This window comes from Malania oleifera, chromosome 13, assembly GCF_029873635.1.
Source record: "Malania oleifera isolate guangnan ecotype guangnan chromosome 13, ASM2987363v1, whole genome shotgun sequence".
Lineage (NCBI taxonomy): Eukaryota > Viridiplantae > Streptophyta > Magnoliopsida > Santalales > Ximeniaceae > Malania > Malania oleifera.
The window spans coordinates 30,652,035-30,676,162 of record NC_080429.1 but is presented as its reverse complement, the minus strand read 5'-3'; the positions used below and the strand labels follow the sequence as shown (position 1 = coordinate 30,676,162).

Below are 24,128 nucleotides of genomic sequence, written 5' to 3'. Positions count from 1 at the left end.
CGAAAAAATAAAGAAAACTCTTTAAAAATCCCATAATTGTTTTTATAAAAATATTTGACAAATTCCAAAAAGATTTTACAAGGATTTTGAAAAATCTAGGAATGTTTTCAAAGATATATTTATTTTTTTAATGATTTTCTTGGTTTTTGGGTGGGTGCGTCCCAATGATTTCAAAAAGGATAAAGAGGTATTTTAAACCTCACATGTATCAGTTCTAAGGGGAGGTTTATCTAAGAAGGCCCCCTTATTCGGAGTTCTTATTAGACATTTCAAAATCAAACTTTGATTTTCATTTTTCTTTTTAAATTTGTGATATTTGTTTATTTATTCATTTTGTTTATTTGTTTATTTTAAAGGAATTAATTAAAGACCATCAAAATCAATTTAGGGATAGTTCATAACTAATTAGGTACCGTTCGTAGAACGGATGTGTAGAGGATGCTAGTAGCTTCCCCTCGCATAACCAAACTCCCAATCCCGATTCTGGTAAAGCATACTAAGATTAGGTGTTCTAACCACACCAAGGTAAAGATCAGGTTAGTAGCGACTCCATTCAAATTTCAATATTTATTATTCCTTGTTATTCCGAACCTCTTATTTGGGATGTTGCGACACTTGGTCAAAGTTGCAACGATTATACAACAATCGTTCACACACTCGTGTTATGCAACTTAAGGAGGAGTTGAATCTCATTCAGCAAGAGTCCCGATCGGTCTTAGAGTATCTCCATGTCATCAAGGTGTTAGTTGATAAACTTGTTGTGATCAACGCTCTCGTCCAGCGGATGACATTACTCTGCATGTCCTCAATAGTCTTAGCCCTGAATTTCGTGAGATTGCAGCGCGTATTCGGGCACGTGAGACTTCTCTCACATTTGAGGAGCTTCGTGATACACCGGTTGGCCATGAAAGTTACTTACGATGTGTTTACGCGTCCAATGCTGTCCTGGTTGCCAGTGTGAACCCCCACTTAGCAGCAATGTGTTTGCATTCATCTGGTGTATATGTAAGTTATAAATAGAAGTTAAAACTATCAAAAATCTAATAGTTGTAACCTTTGTGAGTTCATTCATTTACAAAAAAACAAGCTCGAGCAAGTATATCAAAGCTTGGTCTGAGCCCAACTTAAGTACAAGGTTGGGTAGAAATTTAATAAACAAGTTTGAGCATGGTTAAATTCAGCTCCACTCGACTTGTTTGTAGTTTAACCTGGGACCTCTCTCAAAATTCAATTAGACACCTAAAATTTTAAACCTTTTCTTGTGGGTTGCACCAAGCTATAGTGTAACAAAGCAGAAGCCCCAATAGCAAGCTACTGTAGTGGACCCTCCCTCAAAGGAATTAATTTAATATCATGTGAACTCAATGACTTACGTATCAGATATTAAACTAATAAGAACATTTATTAAACTTAATTTTAGCCAAAAAGCTAAAGAAAGCCTACCATCTCCGTTATTTTTCATTTCCTTTTAATAACAACTAATCTTATGTAATTCTCTTAAATTTTCAATGTGGTACAAAACCTGAAAACCCACACACAAGATCATAACCTACGAGAAAGTTGGGGCCTTGTATGTGATGTCTTTTTCTATCTAGTTATAAAGATCTTTGAATACCATCAAATATTTTATAAATTGAAATATTTTGTGTAAATCCTGCATTGCCAGTTTATTTTGATTAAGACGTATATTTCATTTAAATGAAACCCAAAGCATTTAAGATTTTTTCTTTCCGAAAAAGAGTTCAAAAAATTTTTTCTAGAAAACTAAACTTTTTTTTTTAACTATTCCATTCTTTATTGAACTTAAATTACACAATAAGAGATAACTCATCTTATATTTTTATAATTTTTTTCTTCGTCAGAATATGAGACTTCTAATATAAAAGCCCAAATTCTAATAGTTGAAATACTAAATGCACACGTATACATAACCATATAAATATTTGAGAAAAATCAGCGAATAATAAATAAAATTACTCATAGAAATTATAACTTTTATAAGAAAAATAGTAATTTATTTCCTTTTTGTTTAGTATTCATTGTGAATTATTAGTTGGGTATATGTATGGTAGTATGCCTGTACAATTCAAATTGATTTATTTGAAATCAAAAGTTTCAAAACTCCTAGACAAATTCTTCGTTGTTTCTTCTAGAACTCCTATTAGAATATGAAACTGTGTTCGCTAAAGTTCAATAACAATTGTCATGGGCATTGTGAATAAAAAAATAAAATACAGATTATGCATTTAAAATTCATTTGGGAGCATGAAATTTGGATTTTAAATTTAAATTTATGTAGATTATTACAAAATATAGCATAAAATTCTATCCGTCCATACAAATTTAAATTTAAACCCTAAAATCCATAAGTCCAAACATTATCTCATATAATTTTTAAGAAAAAACATAGAAAAATAAGTTTTCTTCTTTTTAGAAATAAAAAGTGTAAAACTATTTTGCACAACTAAACAAATTCTTTAGTTTCAATCTTTTTAATACAAATCTCCAAAAACTAAAAAATAAATTGAAATTTTTATAATTCTTTACTCCCCCCCATTCAGAATTTTGAAGATATTAAGAAAAGGAAAAGAACATTTGGAAAATTTTATTTTTTTCATATTCGGTCATCAAGAAAACTAAGGAAAAAAAAATAAGTATACCAAATCAGTAAAAAAAATATTTAATTTCATACATTATTAAGATTTCACTTTATTTTTAAACCAAATAGAACAAACTTTCATTTTAATAGTATTTAATATAAAAATAAATTTACTTTGTATATTTTTTGTCAAACAAAATCTTTGATCCAAAGTCTAAACACATACTAATATGCTCTAAGTAAAAGAGGTTGTATGACCTATAAGATTATTATAAGTTCTTTGGTAGTTATCAATACAAAATTTAACTAGATCTGGTGGGGTGCGCCAAGCCCAAGCTATAGTGCAACGCAAGAGCGACACTTCGAGAGGTCCCAATAGCAAGCTACTGTAGTGGACCCTCCCCCTAAAGAAATTAATTTAATATCATGTGGATCAATGATCCACGTATCAGATATTAAACTGATAAGAACAGATACTACACTTGATCTTAGCCAAAAGGCCGAGAAAGGTATGCCGTCACTCCCGTTTTGCGTTCTTTTTTATGAGCCACGTGTGCTTTCTCAATCCTCTTGCTCTCCCGGTGTGGGACGAAATATGCTTCGACCCCCATTATGGACTACCAAAATCAACTGGTCATCAGCGTCCAAGGGAAGAAGTTGTTTTGGAGTGGGGCTAATAACAGTGTAGCAGCCAAGACCCTGTGAAGTCACAGAAATTTTGGTTCCCACTTGCACTTCAGATTTTGGTTTGATTGTGTGTAGAAATTTTGCAGATCTGCTCTACTTTGGGTGATGGGAGCAGCAGCCAAAGCTGTGAACTGAACCCCCTCATGAATTAATCCCTAGCATAAGATTGAACGAATGACTTAAAAGGGGGGCAAAATTAGAAAAAAGAGAATGATCGAAGCTCCTTTGCTAGCGAAGCCCGAGAGAATAAATTTGCTATAACGAAAGGGTTCGAAGATGTGTAATGATCCAAGTTTCTTTTAATTTCATATTTCTCTTCATTAAAGCAACGACGAATTTAAGATCTGAAATTCATATTTTCAAACGTAATCTTTAGTATTTCCACAAAGAAAGTGCAAATATATATATATATATATATATATATATATATATATTCTCTTATAATTGTTTAAATTGAGATAAAAAAAAAAATCAATTGAGTAATTACCAATATAAATTAACAACCATATTCCTATGGAATTTTGTTTCTATAAATTAAAACTTAATAAATTGTATCTACACTGTTGTTATGTTTAAATTTTTAATAACTCATAATAATAAATCAAAATAGGATGGACTAAAATTCAACTCGGCCTTTATACATATACCCATGATGCAAGTACCCAGAGTCTTGAATGCTTCATTAAAATGACATAAAATGAAAAGTGACACAATTATAAACACATTTTTATTTTTTTAATCTTCTACTCGGCATTCAATAAATACGTTTCGATCGCAAAATAGTAGCAACCAATAAACACGTTCCAAACAAGCACAATATATTGTAAAGACTTAACAAAACTCCTTAACAAAACTCCAAGGTGAATTCTCTCTGGTGGCAACCACTGCCCCATGAGCAGTGGAGTGGGCCTGTTTGGCAAGATTGGAGCAGCCAAAACCCGAAACTTTGTGAAGTGAACCATCATTTGGCCTTTGCTGCTAAACATGTTAGTTCTTATACTTTGATAAGCGTACACACCCATTTTGTCTGGTCATTATATTGTCAAATTTTTTAGTTGTAGGCAGTCTATTTTGTTCAGAGGCCAAATATAACAAGAAAAGATATTTCCTATTTTTATACAAGTGTAGCAGCAAAAATATATATATATATATATATATATATAAAATACAAAACAATGAAATACAATACAATGGAAATAAATACAAATAAAAAGGTGGTTGGTTGTTAACATTAAATGGGGTGTTGGGAGATTTGGCAATAAATAGGAAGTTGGATGGTTGAATTTAAATATCATGATTGATGCATCTAGACCTATAAATAAAGGCTTCTAAAGAGAAGATCAAGGAGGAGATAAAAAAAAAAAAGAGCTTTGTGCATCCTGGAGATAGCTAAGAAAGGGTAAGGGAGAGAAGAAAATTGCTTGCTAAAAATTATGGATTGTAGGTGCCTACGTAGTCAGTTTGATCTTTACGATCAAATGGTGATTTCTTGTTCGATTAAGTTGAAATTTTGAAAATTGTTCGTGACTCATCCTTCTTCATTCTGGTCGATCGGATTGTCATTTGAAACTTTGTAACTTTGGTTTCGTACCTTGGACAGCAGTCTCATTGTACCAACAACTTTGGGATTGGAGACGTCTACACAGTCAACTCGATCTAGACAATCAGATGATGATTTCTCGTCCACTTGAGCTCAAATCCTTGTTACCTTCTTTTACTATTAAAAATTTGAGTTCCATATTTCGAACATGAAAGTTTTATATTCTAATCATCCAAATGTCCATTATCCTGCGTTTGAAAATATGGATTTCAAGAATTATAATTCTTTATGCCCCATTTGGAAAATATTAGGAAAAGGAAAAGAGCATTCGGAACATTTTATTTTTTCATATTCATTCGTCAAGAAAACTATGAAAAAAATAAAAAGATTACCAAATCAGTGAAAAAATATTCAATTTCATACATTATTAATATTTGATTAAACCTAATAGAACAAATTTGCATTTTAATAGTATTTAATATATATATATATATATATAATAAAAATAAATTTCTTTTTAGTGGTCCTTTATGTTTTTTTTTTTTTTTTCTAAACAAAATCCTTGGTCCAAAGTCCAAACAAAAATTCTAACAAGCTCTTAGTAAAGGAGGGTAGTTCAACCTATAAAATAATTATAAGTTCACTGGCAATTACCATAAAAATTATTAAACTTAATTTGGTAGGGTGCGCCAAGCCCGAGCTATAGTGCAACGCAAGGGTGACACGTGAAGGCCCCAATAGCAAGCTACTGTGATGGACCCTCCCCTTTAAAAAATTAATTTAATATCATGTGGATTAATAACCCACGTATCAGATATTAAACTGATAAGAACAGATACTACACTTGATCTTAGCCAAAAGGCCGAGAAAGGTATGTCTTTTTTCTCGTTTTACGATCCCTTTTATGAGCCACATGCACTTTCTCACTTTCCTTGCTCTGCCGATGTGGGACAGAAAATGCTTCAATGATCAATTTTGTTCAACTTTGGGTGATGGGGAGCTGCCAAGAGTTTGTGAAGTGAACCCTTCTTTGCCAAATTTCAGAAACTGGCATAAGAATGATACATTTGAAAATATTTTATGATTTATTTGGCATGTAAAAATATAACATAATAGAATTCATTTTTTTAATTTTATGTATTTATTATAAAATATAATTTTTCATTTGATTCATCTTCTAATCCATTACGTTACCAAACATTAAATTAGATCATTTTTATAGACTTGAATAAAATAAAATATAAGGTTATATTGAGTTTAATCCAAATTCACAAAATTTTAGATATAAAGGTTGAAATTCATATTTTAAAAATAAAACATATAGTTTAGACGTGCGAATAGATAAGATACACTGTCTCCTAAAAATTTCAAAATAGAAATAATGTCCAATTTTTATTTCAAAAATTAAAATGGTTAACCAAATTTTCAATTCGATTTGTTTTGGTCTCGTTTTTTTTTTTTTTTTTTTTTTCTCTTATACACCCCTTGTGATAACCATTTATAACTGACCATAGGTAATCACAGGATGCATCTCAAAAAAGTACTTATTTTTTTCTATAAAAATAATTTTTGAAAAATAGTTCAATAATTAATTGTTTGGGGGCAAACAAACAAATTATTTCTTATTAATTTTAGGAAGAAGTTTTTATGTTAGAAATTGAATTCTTTTAATAATTTATAAAAATGAATTATTGCTTTTGGTGAAAGTATCTGAAAAGGCTAATTTCCAAAAACACGATACGAAAAAATTAAGGCTGAATTTACTTGTGAGGATGGTTTTTATATTTTACTTTTAATCTTTAAAAAATTTATCAAAAAATGAATTTATTTTTCAATCTTGCAATATTTTATATAAAACAAAAAACATAAACTTTTTTTGGTGTATTCACTTATTAAAAATAGTTTTTTAAAAAAATTTCAAATAACTTTAAAAAATTCCACATTGTTTTCTAAATTTTCAAAATATATTTTTATTGTTTAGTAAAATTTTCATTTCTTATATATTTTTTAAAAAAATGGAAAAAATGGTGCCCTTTATATAATTATTTTAATATCTACAATTTAAAAAATAATATTATTTCACACAACTATACAAAAACTAAAATTTAATAATTCTTTAGAAAATTAAAAATTAAAAATATTTTGTATGACTAAAAGGTTTGTGTAGAAACCAAAGAAAAAAAAAATGTACTTGACTATTATTACAACAGTCAAGAACAAGAGCATTGCTATTAAAGAGTTGTGATCTTATATTTACTAAAAATTTAAAATAAATTGGAAAGGGTATAAAAGTCAAGAACATCTATAATTATTTCATTGATCTTTGTGCAAAATAAATAAATATTGTGATGGTGGACATTTGAAAGAAAATATAAATTCAAAATTATGCAGTCAAAATTTACCTTAAAAAATACTCAAGGTGAGTTTGAGAGTATAGATTTTGGATCTCGAAATTGGATTCAGTTTGATTTGGACAAATTTCAATTTAATTTTATATTACATCATAGCAAATTCAACGCAGATCTAAAACTTCTTCGAACGTATGGTTAAAATATCTACACCATGAGTTTTTGGGGCTCCTAAAAAAATAACTAATCTGAAAAATGAAGAAACCCGAAAAAATTTTCTTTAATGAAAGTTTAAAAATTGTTAATTTAAAACAAAAAAAAAAAAAATTTAACTTGATTTGGTGGGGTGCGCCAAGCCCAAGCTGTAGTGCAACGCAAGTGCGACACTCGAGAAGTCCCAATAGCAAGCTACTGGAGTGGACCCTCCCCCTGAAAAAATTAACTTAATATCATGTGGACTAGTAGCCCACGTATCAGATATTAAACTGATAAGAACAGATACTACACTTGATCTTAGCCAAAAGGCCGAGAAAGGTATGCCGTCACTCTCGTTTTGCGTTCTTTTTTATGAGCCACCTGCGCTTTCTCAATCCTCTTGCTCTCCCGGTGTGGGACGAAATATGCTTCAACTCCCATTATGGACTACCCAAATCAACTGGTCATCAGCATCCAAGGGAAGAAGTCGTTTTGGAGTGGGGCTAATAACAGTAGCAGCCAAGACCCTGTGAAGTTCATAAATTTTGGTTCCCAGTAATAGAGATGCAGGCGCTTCCCATTTTCACTTCAGATTTTGGTTTGATTGTGTGTAGAAATTTTGCAGATTTGCTCTACTTTGGGTGATGGGAGCAGCAGCCAACACCCCCTCATGAATTAATTCCTAGCATAAGATTGAACAAATGACTTAAGGTGGGGAAAGTTAGAAAAAATAAGAGAATGATCGAAGCACCTTTGCTAGCGAAGCTCGAGAGAGTAGATTTGCCTTAACGAAAGAGTTCGAAGATGTGGAGTGATCCAAGTTTCTCTTTATTAAAGCAATCACGGTTCTTCTGGTTTCATATTTCTCTTTATTAAAGCAACCACGAATTCATTTTCTTTTTGAAAAAACCTGCGAAGTGCGAGTACAAAAGGAGGTCCGAAATACTTTGAGAGATAAGATTGGTGAGTGTAGTCATTTGAATTTATTTTCAGACATTTTGGTAAAGAGGAGGTCATCTTACTTACTAGTCTTTGGATAGAACGTGTTCACTATAAAGCTAGCATGCGAGTTTTCACCCGTAGTTGGTTTCAACCATACATTCATCACTTATAGACATTTGAGAGTTTGAATTTCAAATTTTGATTTGAATTTATCTTTATTTAAATAAAATATAATACAAATATATCGATTTCCACCTAAATTATCACAAATTCTAACTAAGGTCTGAAATTCATATTCCCAAACATAATTTTTAGTATTTTGACAAAGAAAAAAAATGATAAAATATATTCTCCGATAATTGGTTAAATAGAGATAAAAAAATCTATTGAAAAATTACCAATATAAATTAACAATCATATTCCTATGGAATTTTGTTTCTATAGATTAATACTTAAAAACCTATATCTACGCCCGTTATGTTTAAATTTTTAGTAACTCATAATAATAAACCAAAAGAGGATAAACTAAAATTCAACTTGACCTTTATACACATATACCCATGATGCAAGTGACGAAAGTCTTGAAAGTTTCATTAAAACGACATAAAACTAAAAGTGACACAATTATAAACATGGCTTCTTCTTTTTTTAACCTACTACTCAGCATTCAATAAATACGTTTCGATTGTAAAATAGACGCAACCAAAACCACTGCCTCACGAGCAGTGGAATAGGCTTGTTTGGCAAGATGGGAGCAGCCGAAACTTTGTGAAGCGAACCATCATTTGGCCTTCATTGCAAAACATGTTAGTTCTTATACTTTATGTAGAAATTATCTTACTAAAATAATTCTAATTGTCAAAAGTACTTAAAATATTTAAACTAATTTTGGTAGGGTGCGCCAAGACCCAGCATGAGAAGCCCCAATAGCAAGCTACTATAGTGGACTCTTTCCTTAAAAAAAATTAATATTAATTTAATATCATGTGAGTCTATGACCCACATATCAGATATTAAACTGATAAGAACGGATACTACACTTGATCTTAGCCAAAAGGCTGAAAAAGGTGTGAGCGGAATTCAATTCAATACTTCTTGTTATTATGTACATCCCAATCTTACATTATATAATACAATCAACTATTCTAAACAAGGAAATAATCTCCCTACAGAATAATATTTAATTTTCTACATTTATTCACTTTCCTAATTTACTCATTATTCACAAAGATACTTGGGATTTTAACACTCGCCCTCAAGTTGGATCATTGATATTAATCATCTCCAACTTGCTAATGAAATCATCAAAGTTCTGTCGTGCCAACCCTTTAGTAAAGATATTTGCAGTTTGTTCCTTGGTAGGTACATAAGTCATACAGATCGTTCCTTCTTCAACTTTCTCTTTGATAAAATGTCGGTCCACTTCCAGATATTTAGTCATGTCATGTTGAACTGGATTGAGAGAGATACTGATGGCTGCTTTGTTGTCACAATAGAGTTTGATAGGAAATTTCACCAGGACCTGTAGTTCATCCAAGAGTTTTCATAACCACAATCCTTCACATATTCCTTGAGCAACTGCCCTGAACTCAGCTTTGGAACTACTACGGGCAACTACATTCTATTTTTTGCTTCTCCAAGTTACTAGATTTCCCCAAATGAATGTGCAATAACCAGTGATGGACATTTTATCTTCCACTAATCCAGCCCAATCTACATCTGTAAAGATCTCTACTTCCTTACTTTCACATTTCTTGAAGAAGAGTCATTTGCTCGGGGAGCCGTTGAGATATCGAAGGATCTTATACACAGCATCTAAATGAGCTTCTTTTGGTGAATGCATGTGTTGGCTTACCACACTAACCGCAAATGCAATATCTACTCTGGTATGTGATAAGTAGATTAGTTTACCAACCACTCTTTGATACCTCTCATTTTCATTTGGTATTCCACAGTCTTCGACCCTTTTTACTACTTCAATTGGGGTTTCACTAGGTTTGCATCCAAGCACGCCAGTTTCAATTAGGACATCAGTGATATACTTTCGCTGAGAGACACTAGTACCCTTTTTCTTTCTAGCAACTTCTATGCCCAAGAAGTATCGTATTTGTCCCAAGTCTTTAACTTCAAATTCAGTAGCTAAAACTTTCTTCAATCTTTCCATCTCTACTGTATCATCCCCAATTAAGATTATATCGTCAACATACACTATTAGAATTGTTCTCTTACCCCTTTCAGACTATTGGAAGAACAAGGTGTGATCAGATTGCCCTTGTCGATATCCTTAGTTCTTTAGTGCTTTTGCAAATCTGTCAAACCATACTCTGGGAGATTGCTTGAGTCTATACAAGGACTTCTTGAGTTTACACACTCTATTTTCTTCATCTCTCTTACTGAAGTCTGGTGGTATTGTCATGTAGACTTCTTCTTCTAACTCGCCATTTAGAAATGCATTCTTAATGTCAAGTTGTTCTAGTGGCCAATCTAAGTTAGCTACCAAGGACAAAAGGACCCGAATTGTATTCAAGTTTGCCACCGGTGTAAATTTCTCTGTATAGTCAATGCCATAAGTCTGTGTAAATCCTTTTGCGACAAGTCAGGCTTTATATCGTTCAACTGTGCCATCAAATTTATATTTCACTATGAAGACTCATTTACAACCAACTAGCTTCTTCCCTCTCAAAAAATTCATTACATCCCAAGTTCCACTTTTCTCTAGGGCCCACATTTCCTCCATGATAGCCTCCCACCATTTAGGTATTTCTAGAGCTTCCTGGATATTCTTTGGAATTCTCATCCTGTCAAGGTTAGAGGCAAAAGCAAGATATCCTGTAGATAAGCTTTTATAAGACATGTATTTAGACCAGGGATATTAAGTACATGACCTAGTTTGTTTTCTGATTGCAATAGGTAAATTGATGTCATCAAGTACAGGATTATCAAAAGAGAGCTCATGACTATCTATTACCAAATCGGGATTGGGCGTGGACTCATGGTTGTTCAAAGCCATCACCGGCTTCAATGCTCTTGGTGCCTCAGGCATGATATTCTCCTGTTCTTTGTGTTTGGCTTTTTTGAGTAAACAAGTATGTCTATGTTGTTTTGCTTTCCTACATCTCCCCTTGAGGTTAAGTGCTCTTTTGTGTTTGACAGGTCAGGAAGTGATGCAATGGGAGGCTCAGTAGATGGATCAGGGAATGAAGTAATGGGAGACTCAATAGATGGCACAGATTCAGTAGTAAAGAAGTCAAAGAACCGATCTTCACTCCATTTCTCCTCCTGAAAAGAGGTCTTTGGGAAATAAGGAGTGGGTTCAAAGAATGTGACATCAAGGCTAACAAACATCCTTTTTGAGATAGTGTCATAACATTTGTAGCCTTTTTAGGTAAGGGAGTAACCAATGAAGACACATTTAATGGCATGAGGATCCAATTTATCCCGATGGTGAGCATGAACATAAACAAATGCAGTACAACCAAAGATTTTCAGTGGAAGGCTGGAAGGGAGTTGAGAGGTAGGGAAATGTTCTTGGAATTTTTGGAGAGGAGTGGCAAAGGAAAGTACTTGACTCGGCATTCGATTAATGAGATGTGTAACTATTAAGATGGCATCTCCCCAAAAATAATTTTTCATGTTTGTAGTGAACATCAATGCCCAAGCTACTTCAAGTATATGTCTATTTTTTTGTTCAATGACCCCATTTTGTTAAGTGGTATCCACACAAGAACTCTAATGAACAATCCCATTTTCTTGAAGGTAAGTTCCCAGAATATCATTAAAATATTCTGTATCATTATCAGTACGTAAAATTTGAATGTGAGTTTGGAATTGTGTTTGAATCATGAAATGAAAACTAACAAAAATGGAACGGACTTTAGTTTTATCTTTCAACAAGTAAACCAAACAAAGACGAGTATGGTCATCAATAAAAGTAACAAACCATTTCGTATGGGTGTGATTGAGGGATCTTGAAGGTCCCCACAAATCACTGTGAATCATGGTAAATTGATGGAATGGTTTGTATATGGATGTTGGGAAAAACGCACGCCAGTATTTTGCAAGCTCACACACTTCACATTGAAACACAAAAATTTGAACAGATAGACGGAAAAAAACGTTTTATATATTGAAAATTTGGGTGACCCATCCTAGAATGCCATAACAATAGTTCATTATCTCTAGAAATAGATGCAGAATTACAAATTGCAGTATTACATTGTTCACTCAAACTTGCCTCCTAAAAGTAGTAAAGTCTCTTATACGCCTTAGCAGTGCCAATCATCTTCCTCGATGATAGGTCCAGAAAAACACAATGAGATGAAACAAATTTAGCAAAGCAATTGGAGCCTTTTGTTAACTAGCTAATGGATAACAAGTTGCAAGATAACTTGAGAACATGTAGGACATATTTTAAAGTTACAGAGTTAGATATGCGAATACTTCCTTTACCGGCAACTGGTGAGAGAGAACCATTTGCAATTTTGACTCTCAGATTTCCAGCATATAGTGAATAACATGAAAACAATTGATAAGAACCAATCATACTATCAGATGCACCAGAGTCAATTATCCATGGTGATTTGTAAAAGGATATAGTATTTAAGGCTGATAAATAATTACCTCGGGGAGCCAGAGAACCAGTGGAAGACTGAACCAATGTTTGAATTAGGTAATCATTTTATATAGCTGATCAAACTGCTCAAGGTTGAATGCACTACTTGGAGTGGTATTATTGGATTTTTTGCCTTGTGATTTTTCAGTTGAACTGTCAATGGTAGCCTAATACCCATGATTTTTTTGACATTGTCTCGGCTTCCAATCTGCAGGCTTTCCATGAATCTCCCAGCAGGTATCTTTTGAATGACCTAGCTTTCGACAGTGCTCGCACCATAATTTCCCTTTTTGTGATCTTTGCCTGGATCCCGCCGGGCTTTTTGAAGTTAGGGTCGATACGTCAGGCCCATTCGGATTTAGGGCTGGTATTTCAGGCCCAAAACGATCCGCCAGTGGCCTCAGCATCATGCATTGTCGACCCTCCTCCCTCTTTACTTTGGCGAACACCTCTCGGGTTGATGGCAGAGGTCCTTGGCCAAGAATTTTTCCCCGTACGTCATCCAAATCTCGGTCGAGGAGGGCCAAGAACTCGAAGACCTATTCTTTTTCGAGTCTTTTTTTTTGTATCATGCGCTATTGCCGGAGCACTCCCATTCTTCTTCGATGCTCATATCGAGCTCCTGCTAGAGATGAGTCATCTCCATGAAATACTCGGTAACGCCTCTCTCACCTTGCCTCATTTGCCACAATCGGGTCTTGATCTCAAAGATCTGCGAGTAACTATCAACGTCGGAATATGTTTCATGAAGTGTCCTAGACATCCTTCATCGTTTGCAAGAACAAGTAGATTTTCCCGATTGACAACTGGATCGAGTTGATGAGCCAAGCGGTGACCATGGAGTTTTCGGACCTCCATTTTTGCAAGGCTACAGCGTCGGTAGAGTCTGCTTTCCTCCGTTTGCCGATAAGATAACCTAATCTCCCTTTTCCTTCAATTACCAATTTTATGGATTAAGCCCACTCACAAAAATTTGTTTAGTTTAATTTCTCCCCTAAAAGTAGAAAGGTTGTGTTGTCTAGCCCATTCGAACCCCCAATGGATGTGGCCTTTGAGTTGCTATCGATATTTTTAGAAGAGGTTGACCCTCTGCTGTTGATGGTGTCGCTGGCCATAGTTAGCTAAGGTTGAGAAACCCTAACTCTGATACCATGTGAGGGGAATTCAATTCAATACTTCTTGTTATTATGTACATCCCAATCTTACATTATATAATACAAACAACTATTCTAAACAAGGAAATAATCCCCCTACAGAATAATATATAATCTTCTACATTTACCCACTTTCCTAATTTACTCATTATTCACAAAGATACTTGGGATTTTAACAAAAGGTATGCCTCCACTCTTGTTTCGCTTTCCCTTATATCAGTCACATGTAGTAACCCAACCCAAAAATAAATAAATAAATAAAGAGATATTTTGGAGGAGATATGTTTTAGAAGATATTTTGAAAGGAGATATTTTGAGATATTTATATATAAATATCTTGAAGGAGATATTTATTTTGATTACTTAAAGGTTAAGTTAGGTTTTATTTTATAAACTCTCATTCTCTCTCTAGAACTCGAACCAACCCTCTCTCTCTTTAGGATTTTGCATTGTCCGTTGCCGGAATCCACGATCCGTCGTTACCACGTGGATCAGGAAGAGAATCTCTACGTTTATTGTGGAACGGATCTTCGTTTATGGAATTTCAGGATTTTCCCTAAAATCGAGGTAAGGGTTTGAATTCGGTTTCGGTTCGGTAGATCGATAGTATAGGAAATTATATTGAAGTATTGTTCTTCGATTTTAAGGTTTTGGGGACCCCGAGTCGTTGTTTTGGATCGATTCGTTCATGTTTCTATTTTAGGTTTAAGATAAGAGGATTTGTTTACATCAATTTATTTTGAAAAGTAAACCGGTAAAACTGTAGTCTATACTATTATGTACGTTGTGACTATTTGTTTGCAAATTTTACCAGGTAAAAGTGTCGGTTTAATTATTTTTACGGTTTTGGTAAATTTAGGAATTTTGCATATGATCTCCAAACGTTTTAAAAACTTACCTAGTTGCTTTAAACTACTAGTAGGAGATACTTGAACACTCATTTTTCATTTAAATGACTTTTTGAACCGATTACTCCTTAAAGCAGTTTTTGACGAAACGAACATGATATAGGCTGTTAAATGGACTTATAATGCATTAGTATATACAATTATGAACTATAGGAACTAAGGTTCCATTATACTATCTGAAACTATGGAAAACAGGTGCCGGTTAAATTCCAAGCTTTATATGTGAAAAGGGGTAAATCGAGAGTACGTGTGCCAGTTGATACCTTAGTTTGAAAGAAAGAAAAAATACTTGTTTAGTTCATTAATGAGATTGTGAAAATACTGGAAATGCACAGGTTATTATGTTTTCATTGTAAATTGTATATATGATAAACCACATCTTATTATTAAAGAAGTTGAAAGATACTTCAGATTAAAGGAGTTGAAAGATACTCCAGTTTCTAAAGGCACGGTTCCATTGCTAGTAAAGTACAGTGCAACCACACATGCGAATCAATGTGGGTACAGATATAGTCGACTTGCAGGAGTATTGGGACCACTGGTGAAATAATCGACCAGGTGGGGCAGTCAGACTATATAATAGATGCTTGACAGCGCCTGCATAGACAGGGCATGTCAGAGTTATCAGTGCACAACCTGTGCCACAGGGTAAATAGGCATATTATGACATTTCAAAGCTGGTCGTTGTTCTAAATATTCATATACATGATTTAAACACTAAAATGGGCAAGGTCACAGGGTTGAGTACCGTGTAGAGGGATCGTACAGTGTATGAGCCTGTACTCTACCCTAACCTCGGGAACTCTCGCTTATAACGATGTTGAATTATATTTGTATATCTCCTATTGTGCAGTAATATGAATGTGGAATTGTGCAATTGTTTTAACTAGAATAAACTCATGTAATCACGTGCTGTCGTAAAATCTTCCACCTTACTGAGAAGTGTCTCACCCCAATTGATTACACGCTTAAACTGCGCAATTAGGTGGTTTAATTAATGCATTGGGGCTTATATTTTTAATTAAATACCTAATTACTCTCAAAATTTTAACATGGTGTCCTATTTCTAATATTTGGATTTTATTGAGCAATTTATGAATTCTTGGTATTTTTTTATCTTAGGAAAATTATCAGAAGTTAAAACCGGCACTACATAATTTGCACATAATTTTTCCGTCCAAGCTCTAATCGAGATGATTCAAAATTATAGAAAAAGATGAGAAAATTATCTACAACTTTCGTGTTTTGAGTTTTGAGAGAAACAGACTCTAGGATGGTATAAATCATCCTCGTTCGATAAAGAAGGAAAAAAAAAGAAGAAGAAAAAGAAGAAGCAAAAAATAAACAATATATATATATTATTTGGCCCGGCCATGCAACCGGGTCCTTGAAGGCTTACGTCGGGTAGGGATCTCTCCCCTCCCCCCCTCCCCCTCCCCATTTATATTTCTCTTCTTCCCTTCTCTCCCTCTTCCTTCTCTCCTTCCCTTATCTCCCTTTTCCTTCTCTCCTTCCCTTCTCTTCCCTTCCTCTAACTCTCCCTTGCTTCCTTTCTCTCCTCCGTCTCTTTAACCTTTCTCCTTCTCTACTTTCCCTTTCTCTCGGCCCCAGCTCCATCACTCTCTCTAACTCTCTTCTCTCTTTCCTTTCTCTCTTCTCCTTCTCTGTCTTCTCTCCTTCTCTTGGCTGCTGTTGCCTTGTCTCCTCTGCTCAAATGTTGTTCCAGCTTTGTGCCTACAACTACTACAACTTCATCCCACAGCCAGCCACCCGAACCTCCTCTGCTACTGCTGGAAGCCATAGCCGAGACCCGCTCCTCTGCTGCTGCCAGTTGCTGCTCCAGAAGACCTACTGTTCCACGGCCAGCTACTGCCTCTTCTTCGAGTTCCTTCGTTGCAACCAGCCTCCTGCTCTGCCGGCTGCTCTCCACGCCTTGCTGCAAGTTTCACCGAGAGCCTGCTACCCCTTCCATAGTTGCTGCTGCTGCTTCATGGAGGAAGACCCAAAGACTCCATCTTGCAGCCGTGCAGCAACTCCAACACACCACGGCCAGCTTATTCTCTCTCCTTCTCAATCTTTCTTTCTTTCTTTCTTCTTTCATTTAATTGTTTGTTTTGGTTTTTAATTACTTGAATAATTGTATTTTATTTAAGTAAAATTTTAATTAAAGTTTTAATCTTGTTTGAGTACTATTATTAAGGTTATTATTTTTTTCTCTTAATTAATAATTAACATTAGACTTAATCTTTGCTTAAGTTAGTTTTAATTGATTAAAGTTTGGTTTAATCTCCTAAAATACGAAAAAGGAAAAAAAATATTTTGTTTTTAGAAGTTAAATTAGTTGTTTTCTTTAAAATTTAAATTTTGTTGTTGAAGTTCAATTTAGTTTAGGTTCAATCTTATTAAAATTCTCATTTTTGTAGTGTTTAGCTATTGTTTAAGTTGTTAAAGCTTTAATTTTTTTTCCAAGTTCTTGTTTGCATTTAAATTTTGATCTTGATTCAGGTTCTAGATTTTAGTAAAAGTTCGATTTTGCTTGATCGCGTTTGTGTTGGATTGAGATTTTTTAAAATTGCATGTTTTAATTTACGTAGGAAAATTAGTGTCTTTAATTTTTGCTCCGAAGTTCGACGCGTGTTTCAATTTTTCCCTAGTTAATTATAGGATTTTTGTTTCTCGTTATTTAATTTAGTGCGTGTTAGGTTTTAGAGTTTAAATTGCATATTCGCTTAATTTGTCAAAAGAAATTTCAAACAATCCAGGAACCCGAATCTGAACTAAGTTCAATGCCTTTTTATTTCTTATTTTCTGATTGGAATTACGTAAAACTTGAGATTAAACTGCACTCCCTGAGAAGGCGATCTGGCTTTTAGGCTGAATATTACACAACAGAACACCTATACTTAGGATAACTTCCGAATTGCTCATTTTTCAAGTGAGTCACCTATCTTACAACTTTTGTTTTAGGTCCTTCAGGGCATCGATCCTAGCCTTCTAGTGAGACTTTGGAGCTTAGAATCTGATTGATAGGAGTAAATTTTTGTACTAGTACTGGGTTGTTAGCTTGATTAGTTTCTTTGTTAGCCTGATTAGTTTCTTTTGGGGATGTAATATAGTTTATGTTTTAAGTATGGATCCTATGTATCTAGATACAGTTAGAACTCAAGTATATGTTTAATAGAATCCCTATGGATGTTTATGTTTTTCCGCAACATTTGAATTACAGTTATGTATGAGATACACATGCATGTCCCTGTTTAGGGCGAGTTGTTTTATCAGGTACATGTATTCTATATGTGTGGTAGCAATCTGGATTCGTATAAAGGGCCGGGTCGTTATATGTGCTTTCTCATTTCTCTTGTTCTCTCAATGTGGGACAAAAAATGCTTCTACTCCCATCAAGCATCACCAGAAGATGAAGTATTAGGAGGGTTTGGAGGGGCTAGAACAGTAGTAGCCAAGATTTTGTGAAGCTAAAAAATTTGGCTTCCCATTAATAAGATGCATACCCTTCCCATCTTCACTTGGATTCTGGTTTGATTGTTTATGAAAACATTTTGCAGATTTGTTCAACTTTGTTTAATAAAATTATATTAGTATCAAGAGCCATATAATTTCATAGGAGTAAAAAACAGAAAGGGGAAAAACCAAAAGAAAAAAGAAACAAATTAATTAAAAAACCAAAATAAATAAACCATAATAATGAACAGTTAGGAGAAGAAGTAAAAATTGATAAGTATTGAAAATTATACAAGGCTTCTTTCGAACTTTGGCAAATATGAAGGAAAACATTTTAATTTTTAATATTTAATTATTCTGAATTATGCACATCACTATAATTTGATTTTTTTTAGTTTTTAATAATACTAAATTTCAAAAAATTTTACTATCATTTAATATGAAGAAAGTGAATATTTCTTTATCATTTTCTCAGACCCATATGAAAGGAAGTGCACAGCCACAGTTGGTTCAAAAAATTCAAGAGAAAAACTGCCTACTATTTGATGGCTGAGAATATTTTCATACTTGTATTGGAAGGGTGCGCCAAGCCCAAGCAGTAGTGTAACGCAAGGGCAACGCTCGAGAGTCCCAATAGCAAGCTATTGTAGTGGATCCTCCCCTTTAAAAAATTAATTTAATATCATGTGAATCAATGACTCACGTATCAGATATTAAACTGATAAGAACAGATACTACACTTGATCTTAGCCAAAAGGCCGAGAAAGGTATGCTTTCTCTCTCGTTACATGTTCCCTTTTATACGCCACGTGTGATTTCTCATTTCTCTTGCTCTCCCGATGTGGGACAATAGGATGCTTCACCTCCCATTATTGACTTCCGAAATCAACTCATAAGATGCATATGCTTCACACCTTCACTTCAGTTCTGGTTTGTTCAACTGTGGGTCATGGAAGCAGCCAACACTTCAACTAATTCCAATAAGATTGATGACTTCTATCTTATTTGAAGGAGAATAATTCATGCAAGTGTACTACGGGTGTACATACAAAAAGAAACAAAAGAACAAAAGAATTGAAGAGAAAAGATTAGAAAAGAGGAAGATTGAAACTCCTTAACTAGATGAATTCAAAAGGATAGATTTGTTTTAAAGAAAGAGAAGACGTGTAATGATCCAACCTCCTCATTATTAAGGCAATATTAGTTCCTTTCGCTCTATATTTTCTCACAAATGGTGGTCGGAATAGATCACCACGAATTTATTTTTCTTTTTGATGAACCAGAGAAGTGCCAAGCTAGAAAGAATCTTTCATTATTATTTTTAACTAGGAAACTCGGGTAACTGGGGCTCTTCGAACCCTCACCTCCTTACAAAATTCAAGGTGAACTGATTGAGCCCGTAATGATCAATGACTTAGTGGAGAATCAAATTTACGACCTCCTTGAGTATTTCATCCACCCTCATCACCGAGTCTCACCTAACACACTTATTAGAAAGGCATCCGTAATAGTTGCTAGAAACATCCAAAAGAGATAAGACCGATGAGTATAATTATTCGAATTTTGTTAATATGTATGTTAGTTAAGAGATCATCACTTAGTATTAGTCTTCCAATACAACAAAATGCTTATTATTAAGCTACTTGTGCTAGTCTTCCCCCTCATAATTTAAGAACTTATAATTTAGACTTTCAATTTAAATTTGTATGTAATAAGTAATATATAACATAAAATTATATTGAATTTCATACAAATTTACACAAATCCAAAATTTTGAAATCCAACATTCATGCACCCAAACACAGCATATAGTGATTTAAACAGAAAGTGCAGAAAAATTAAGTTGCACTATCTAACAGAAGCACAAGCTATATGTTCATTGAATAGTTGTCTACCATTTTAAACTGACGACCACTTTTCGACCCAATTGTGCTTTTATAAATTAAAAATTGTTATCATTATTATTATTATTATTACTATTATTATTATTATTATTATTATTATTAATATTATGGTATCTACAGACTGCCATAGTAAAATTTTGAGTAGCTAACAATAGTAGATTAAATGCGAATGTACAATCTGCAGCAACCCGTGTTATATGTGATTGCAATTGTGAGACAATTATAAACACATCTCTCTATAACCTTTCAGTCCGCATCCAGTAAACACTTCTTGTTAGGAATATACGAACAAATTCCCGAAACCTATGAGAAACAAATAGAGAAAGAATAACGCCAAAGAAAAATTCAATCACACGCACAAGACAATATTTACGTGGTTCGGCAATTTTGCCTACGTCCACGGAGTTGCAGGGATTTTAATATTATCAGGAAGAAAGCACAGAGAGTGCGGCGATACAATTCTCTCGCTCTCGCTCTCTCGTGGATACAACCACCGAAACCCTAATCACCCGAAAGCACCCTTTTATATGTTGCGCCTAGGGTTCCGTTCCGAATGGGCCTCACGGCCCAAGCCGTCGCTCCATGGACTAAGCCTTAGGATAGAAATCTCTAATTAAATAGAGGTCGGGTCGTCATCCAAATCAAAACATAACTAGGCTCCACAAAAGCCCAACACTTCTCAAATGTAAAACCCCATTGAAGATTCGTTACTTTTGAAATTTCCTTGAAGCACAAAAGCACTAATGGGATGAGTCAAGTGTAAGACCCATGGCAAGGTGGTCTGAAAGTGATTTCTGTCATTTGAAAGTGTCCCAAGCAAAGCACAATATATAGTGAGGTCACAACAAAATTCCAAGTGAATTCTCACTGGGGCAGCCACTGCCTCATGCACGGTGGAGTAGGCTTGTTTGGGAAATTTTATATCCCTAAACAGAGTTTCACTCTTTGCTCAGCGATTTCGTAGCAAATGAAGAATCATTCTGCGGCGCCTGATGACTATAGAGAAAATGCAGCTGCGACACAGAAAATTAGTTGTGGAAAATTAGAATTAACTGTCCTGCATTGGTGTTGCATGCTATTGTTGATATGTAGTTGTACATAGCCGCTGGTCATTTTTGTAATGACTAGCACTAAGGATGCCGTTGTTGGATAATATTTGCTTATAAAACGACCCAAGGAAAATAAACACGCGCACACACTTTAGATATATCCATGATACTAATTTTATTCATAGAAAAAAAGCGTGGATTACAACAGTTCCACCTAACAATTCCTAAACCAACCAACCACTGCTCAAAAATGAACATCTAAAATTTTCAAGGAGTGGTTTATGTGAGATAACGTTGGTTGAAATGGGTTGCTGATAACAGCTATTAAGCTCGACAAGAGAAATCTTGCGCTCCGAACCAATCGTCACTTGGATGAAAAAATAGCTTTTAAATCTTTGTGTAACCCATGTGGTTTTGACTTGAAATCTGCTGAGGATACTGATGAGTTCCCACTCTTCTTGCCACCCAAAATTCCGCTCCATCTGGCACCACCACTTGATGGGTCAGTAATAACTTCACTTCCTTCTTTACTAAAGCCAGCTTTTGCTAGTTCTCTTAGTTGTTGCAGCCACGGTCTGTTTGTCGTGCCTGAGCTCCTACTCTCTGAGACCCTACCCCTGTCGCCAGGAGGAACACCATCCCTAGTTTCTCCTTCCTTCCGGCAGTTCACTGGGAACCTGCTTTCCAAGTTTTTGATCATTTTCTGTGGGATGAAAAACAGGAGAAATCCAACTGAAGCAGTTTTCAGCCCTGATAACAAAGAATTCCCCATAGGATCAAGCTGCTTGGTTTGTCTACACAAAGCATACAATTCATTCACCATTTGTGCAAAAAATCCAACAAAGAATAATGAAAGCATGAATATTCCAACTTTTGTACCATCTCCAGCTGAGAATTCCTTCTCTAAGAGAACCAAACAGGAGGCAAAAATGCCCAGTTCACTGGCAACCGAGATTATCTCAACCAACTGAATCTTTTTCTTAATAAAAGGCTTCTTGAGAACAAGGAAAAAAAGTTGAAAAGAGGTGATGCATAATAGGGTAATAGTAGGAGTTTTAGAAGACCAGTTCTCAAAATAGGCACCAGCCACAATTCCAAGAGAAACCCGTTTCACAGATTCAAGCAAAGTGTAGTATATTCTGAGCATCCCAAACAGCTTCTGCATGAAAGGTGCTTCTGCATCTTCTGTTTCATCATCAGAGGCAATTATCTGGTCGACATGCTTGCGAGGGTTTGCCCCAGCAATCTGTGAAAGCATGTATTTTGGGGGTCCCCTTAGATCTTCAAATAGAGGGCCAAACATGATACAATGAAGAGAGTTTGGTTGGTTCTTCCATGTCCATTGACCTCTTTTACCAGGACCCAGAGTTACGCGGACAATATCTTGGTACCAATGAAATCTCCTGCCTTCTTGGTGGACTTCCCTGTACTGTAGTAACTTCCCAAATGTAATTCCAATTGAGAGGAACAAGAATAGGGCAAGCATTAGACAGAATACAACACCCAAGAGCAAACTTCCAACTGTGATCTCTGAAGGTGCTCCTCCTTGAATGCAGGATAGTCAAATATCAGATTAGTCGTAGACTAGAAATTCTTTGACATGAGAAAATGGTAGAGCAACAGAGACAGATCATACATGTAACATCACTTGCTAAGATGGACAAACAAGCTTTTTAAAGAAGCAGTAATAAATCCCTCAAATTGATTTGTTTTGAGTCAGTGTGTAATGACAGATGATGCAGTAGGATTCCAAATTGTTGAACAAGGGCTGATATCTGAAAATATACTACCAACTTTGGATATCAAAATCTAATGTTGTTATGTGATTGTAGAACACTCCTAAAAATTAAAAGGAAAGTTGCATGGGACAGCCATAAGATCAACTATGCTATATATATTAGAATGTTGAACAACTAAGAAATAACATATCCAAAAAGTTTTTGAGATGAGAATGCAGGGGTGGGTGAATGTTATATCTCTAAAAGATAAATCAAGGAATGAACATATTTGTGATAAGTTACACATGACCTAAAGAAGATAAGGGAGGTGTAGTTAAGATGGTTTGGGCACCATCATTATAGACCAAGTAAAGCACCACTAAGGAGGAATTATTAGCACAGCCCAGCAGCTCAGCATGATTTGTGCTAATCAGTGGAGTGATAAGGAGATCCAAAACTATCTGAGAATTAAGGATGGTCACTCCCACAAATCTGCCTATATTAGTGGAGAAACGTTGGAGGATGAAGAAGTTTCAATGGCAACAATACAACCAAAGATGGTAGTTCAACATGATAAGGAAACTCCAACAAAAATGGTAAATGAGCATATCTCGGATTCAAATCAAATCAGATCACCTTTGGTGCCCAAGTTCAACAGGATAAGGAAACTCCAAAAAAAATGGTAAATGAGCATATCTCGGATTCAAATCAAATCAGATCACCTTTGGTGGTGTTTGAAATCAATCAGGATGCAGAGCATATCGTCGAAAAATAGCGCCCACAGATTTCATGCAATTTGTTACTATGTTATTTTGTTTAAATAGAAGTCCTCTGTATTAGTTTAATTTCAAGCTGAGTGTTCACATTTCTTTTTGTTGGGTATAAAATTGTATTTGCACAGCAGAATCTAAACACAACAACCAATGAAGGACAAATATATAGAACACACACGCAATATATCTAAAAGCAAGAACAACAACACAAAGATTTACGTGGTTTGGCAGTGCCTACAT

The 24,128-nt window shown here is 34.6% G+C and overlaps 1 protein-coding gene, 5 non-coding genes and 1 pseudogene across 8 annotated transcripts in view; all 7 read right to left on the bottom strand.

The window, feature by feature from the left end:
• Positions 1-1,261: 1,261 nt before the first annotated feature.
• LOC131147066 (U2 spliceosomal RNA) lies at positions 1,262-1,436 on the bottom strand (annotated as a pseudogene).
• A 1,478-nt stretch (positions 1,437-2,914) lies between these two features.
• LOC131147062 (U2 spliceosomal RNA) lies at positions 2,915-3,112 on the bottom strand. Its single transcript, XR_009134592.1, has one exon. It is a non-coding gene; the product is annotated as a U2 spliceosomal RNA (small nuclear RNA).
• A 2,393-nt stretch (positions 3,113-5,505) lies between these two features.
• Positions 5,506-5,701, bottom strand: LOC131147047 (U2 spliceosomal RNA). Its single transcript, XR_009134577.1, has one exon. It is a non-coding gene; the product is annotated as a U2 spliceosomal RNA (small nuclear RNA).
• Positions 5,702-7,515: 1,814 nt separating this feature from the next.
• LOC131147063 (U2 spliceosomal RNA) lies at positions 7,516-7,712 on the bottom strand. The gene has a single exon (XR_009134593.1). It is a non-coding gene; the product is annotated as a U2 spliceosomal RNA (small nuclear RNA).
• A 1,471-nt stretch (positions 7,713-9,183) lies between these two features.
• LOC131147065 (U2 spliceosomal RNA) lies at positions 9,184-9,382 on the bottom strand. Its single transcript, XR_009134595.1, has one exon. It is a non-coding gene; the product is annotated as a U2 spliceosomal RNA (small nuclear RNA).
• Positions 9,383-19,019: 9,637 nt separating this feature from the next.
• LOC131147035 (U2 spliceosomal RNA) lies at positions 19,020-19,215 on the bottom strand. Its single transcript, XR_009134566.1, has one exon. It is a non-coding gene; the product is annotated as a U2 spliceosomal RNA (small nuclear RNA).
• Positions 19,216-21,555: 2,340 nt separating this feature from the next.
• LOC131146135 (uncharacterized) overlaps positions 21,556-24,128 on the bottom strand; it is a 44,612-nt gene continuing 42,039 nt past the window's right edge. For 2 of the 3 annotated variants that reach the window (XM_058095495.1, XM_058095496.1), the window contains exon 13: positions 21,556-22,942. In XM_058095495.1, coding sequence (XP_057951478.1) covers positions 21,762-22,942 — 1,181 coding nt within the window. In that variant the 3' untranslated portion in view covers positions 21,556-21,761. The remainder of the gene's footprint in view (positions 22,943-24,128) is intronic. The other variant, XM_058095497.1, reaches the window with a different exon arrangement.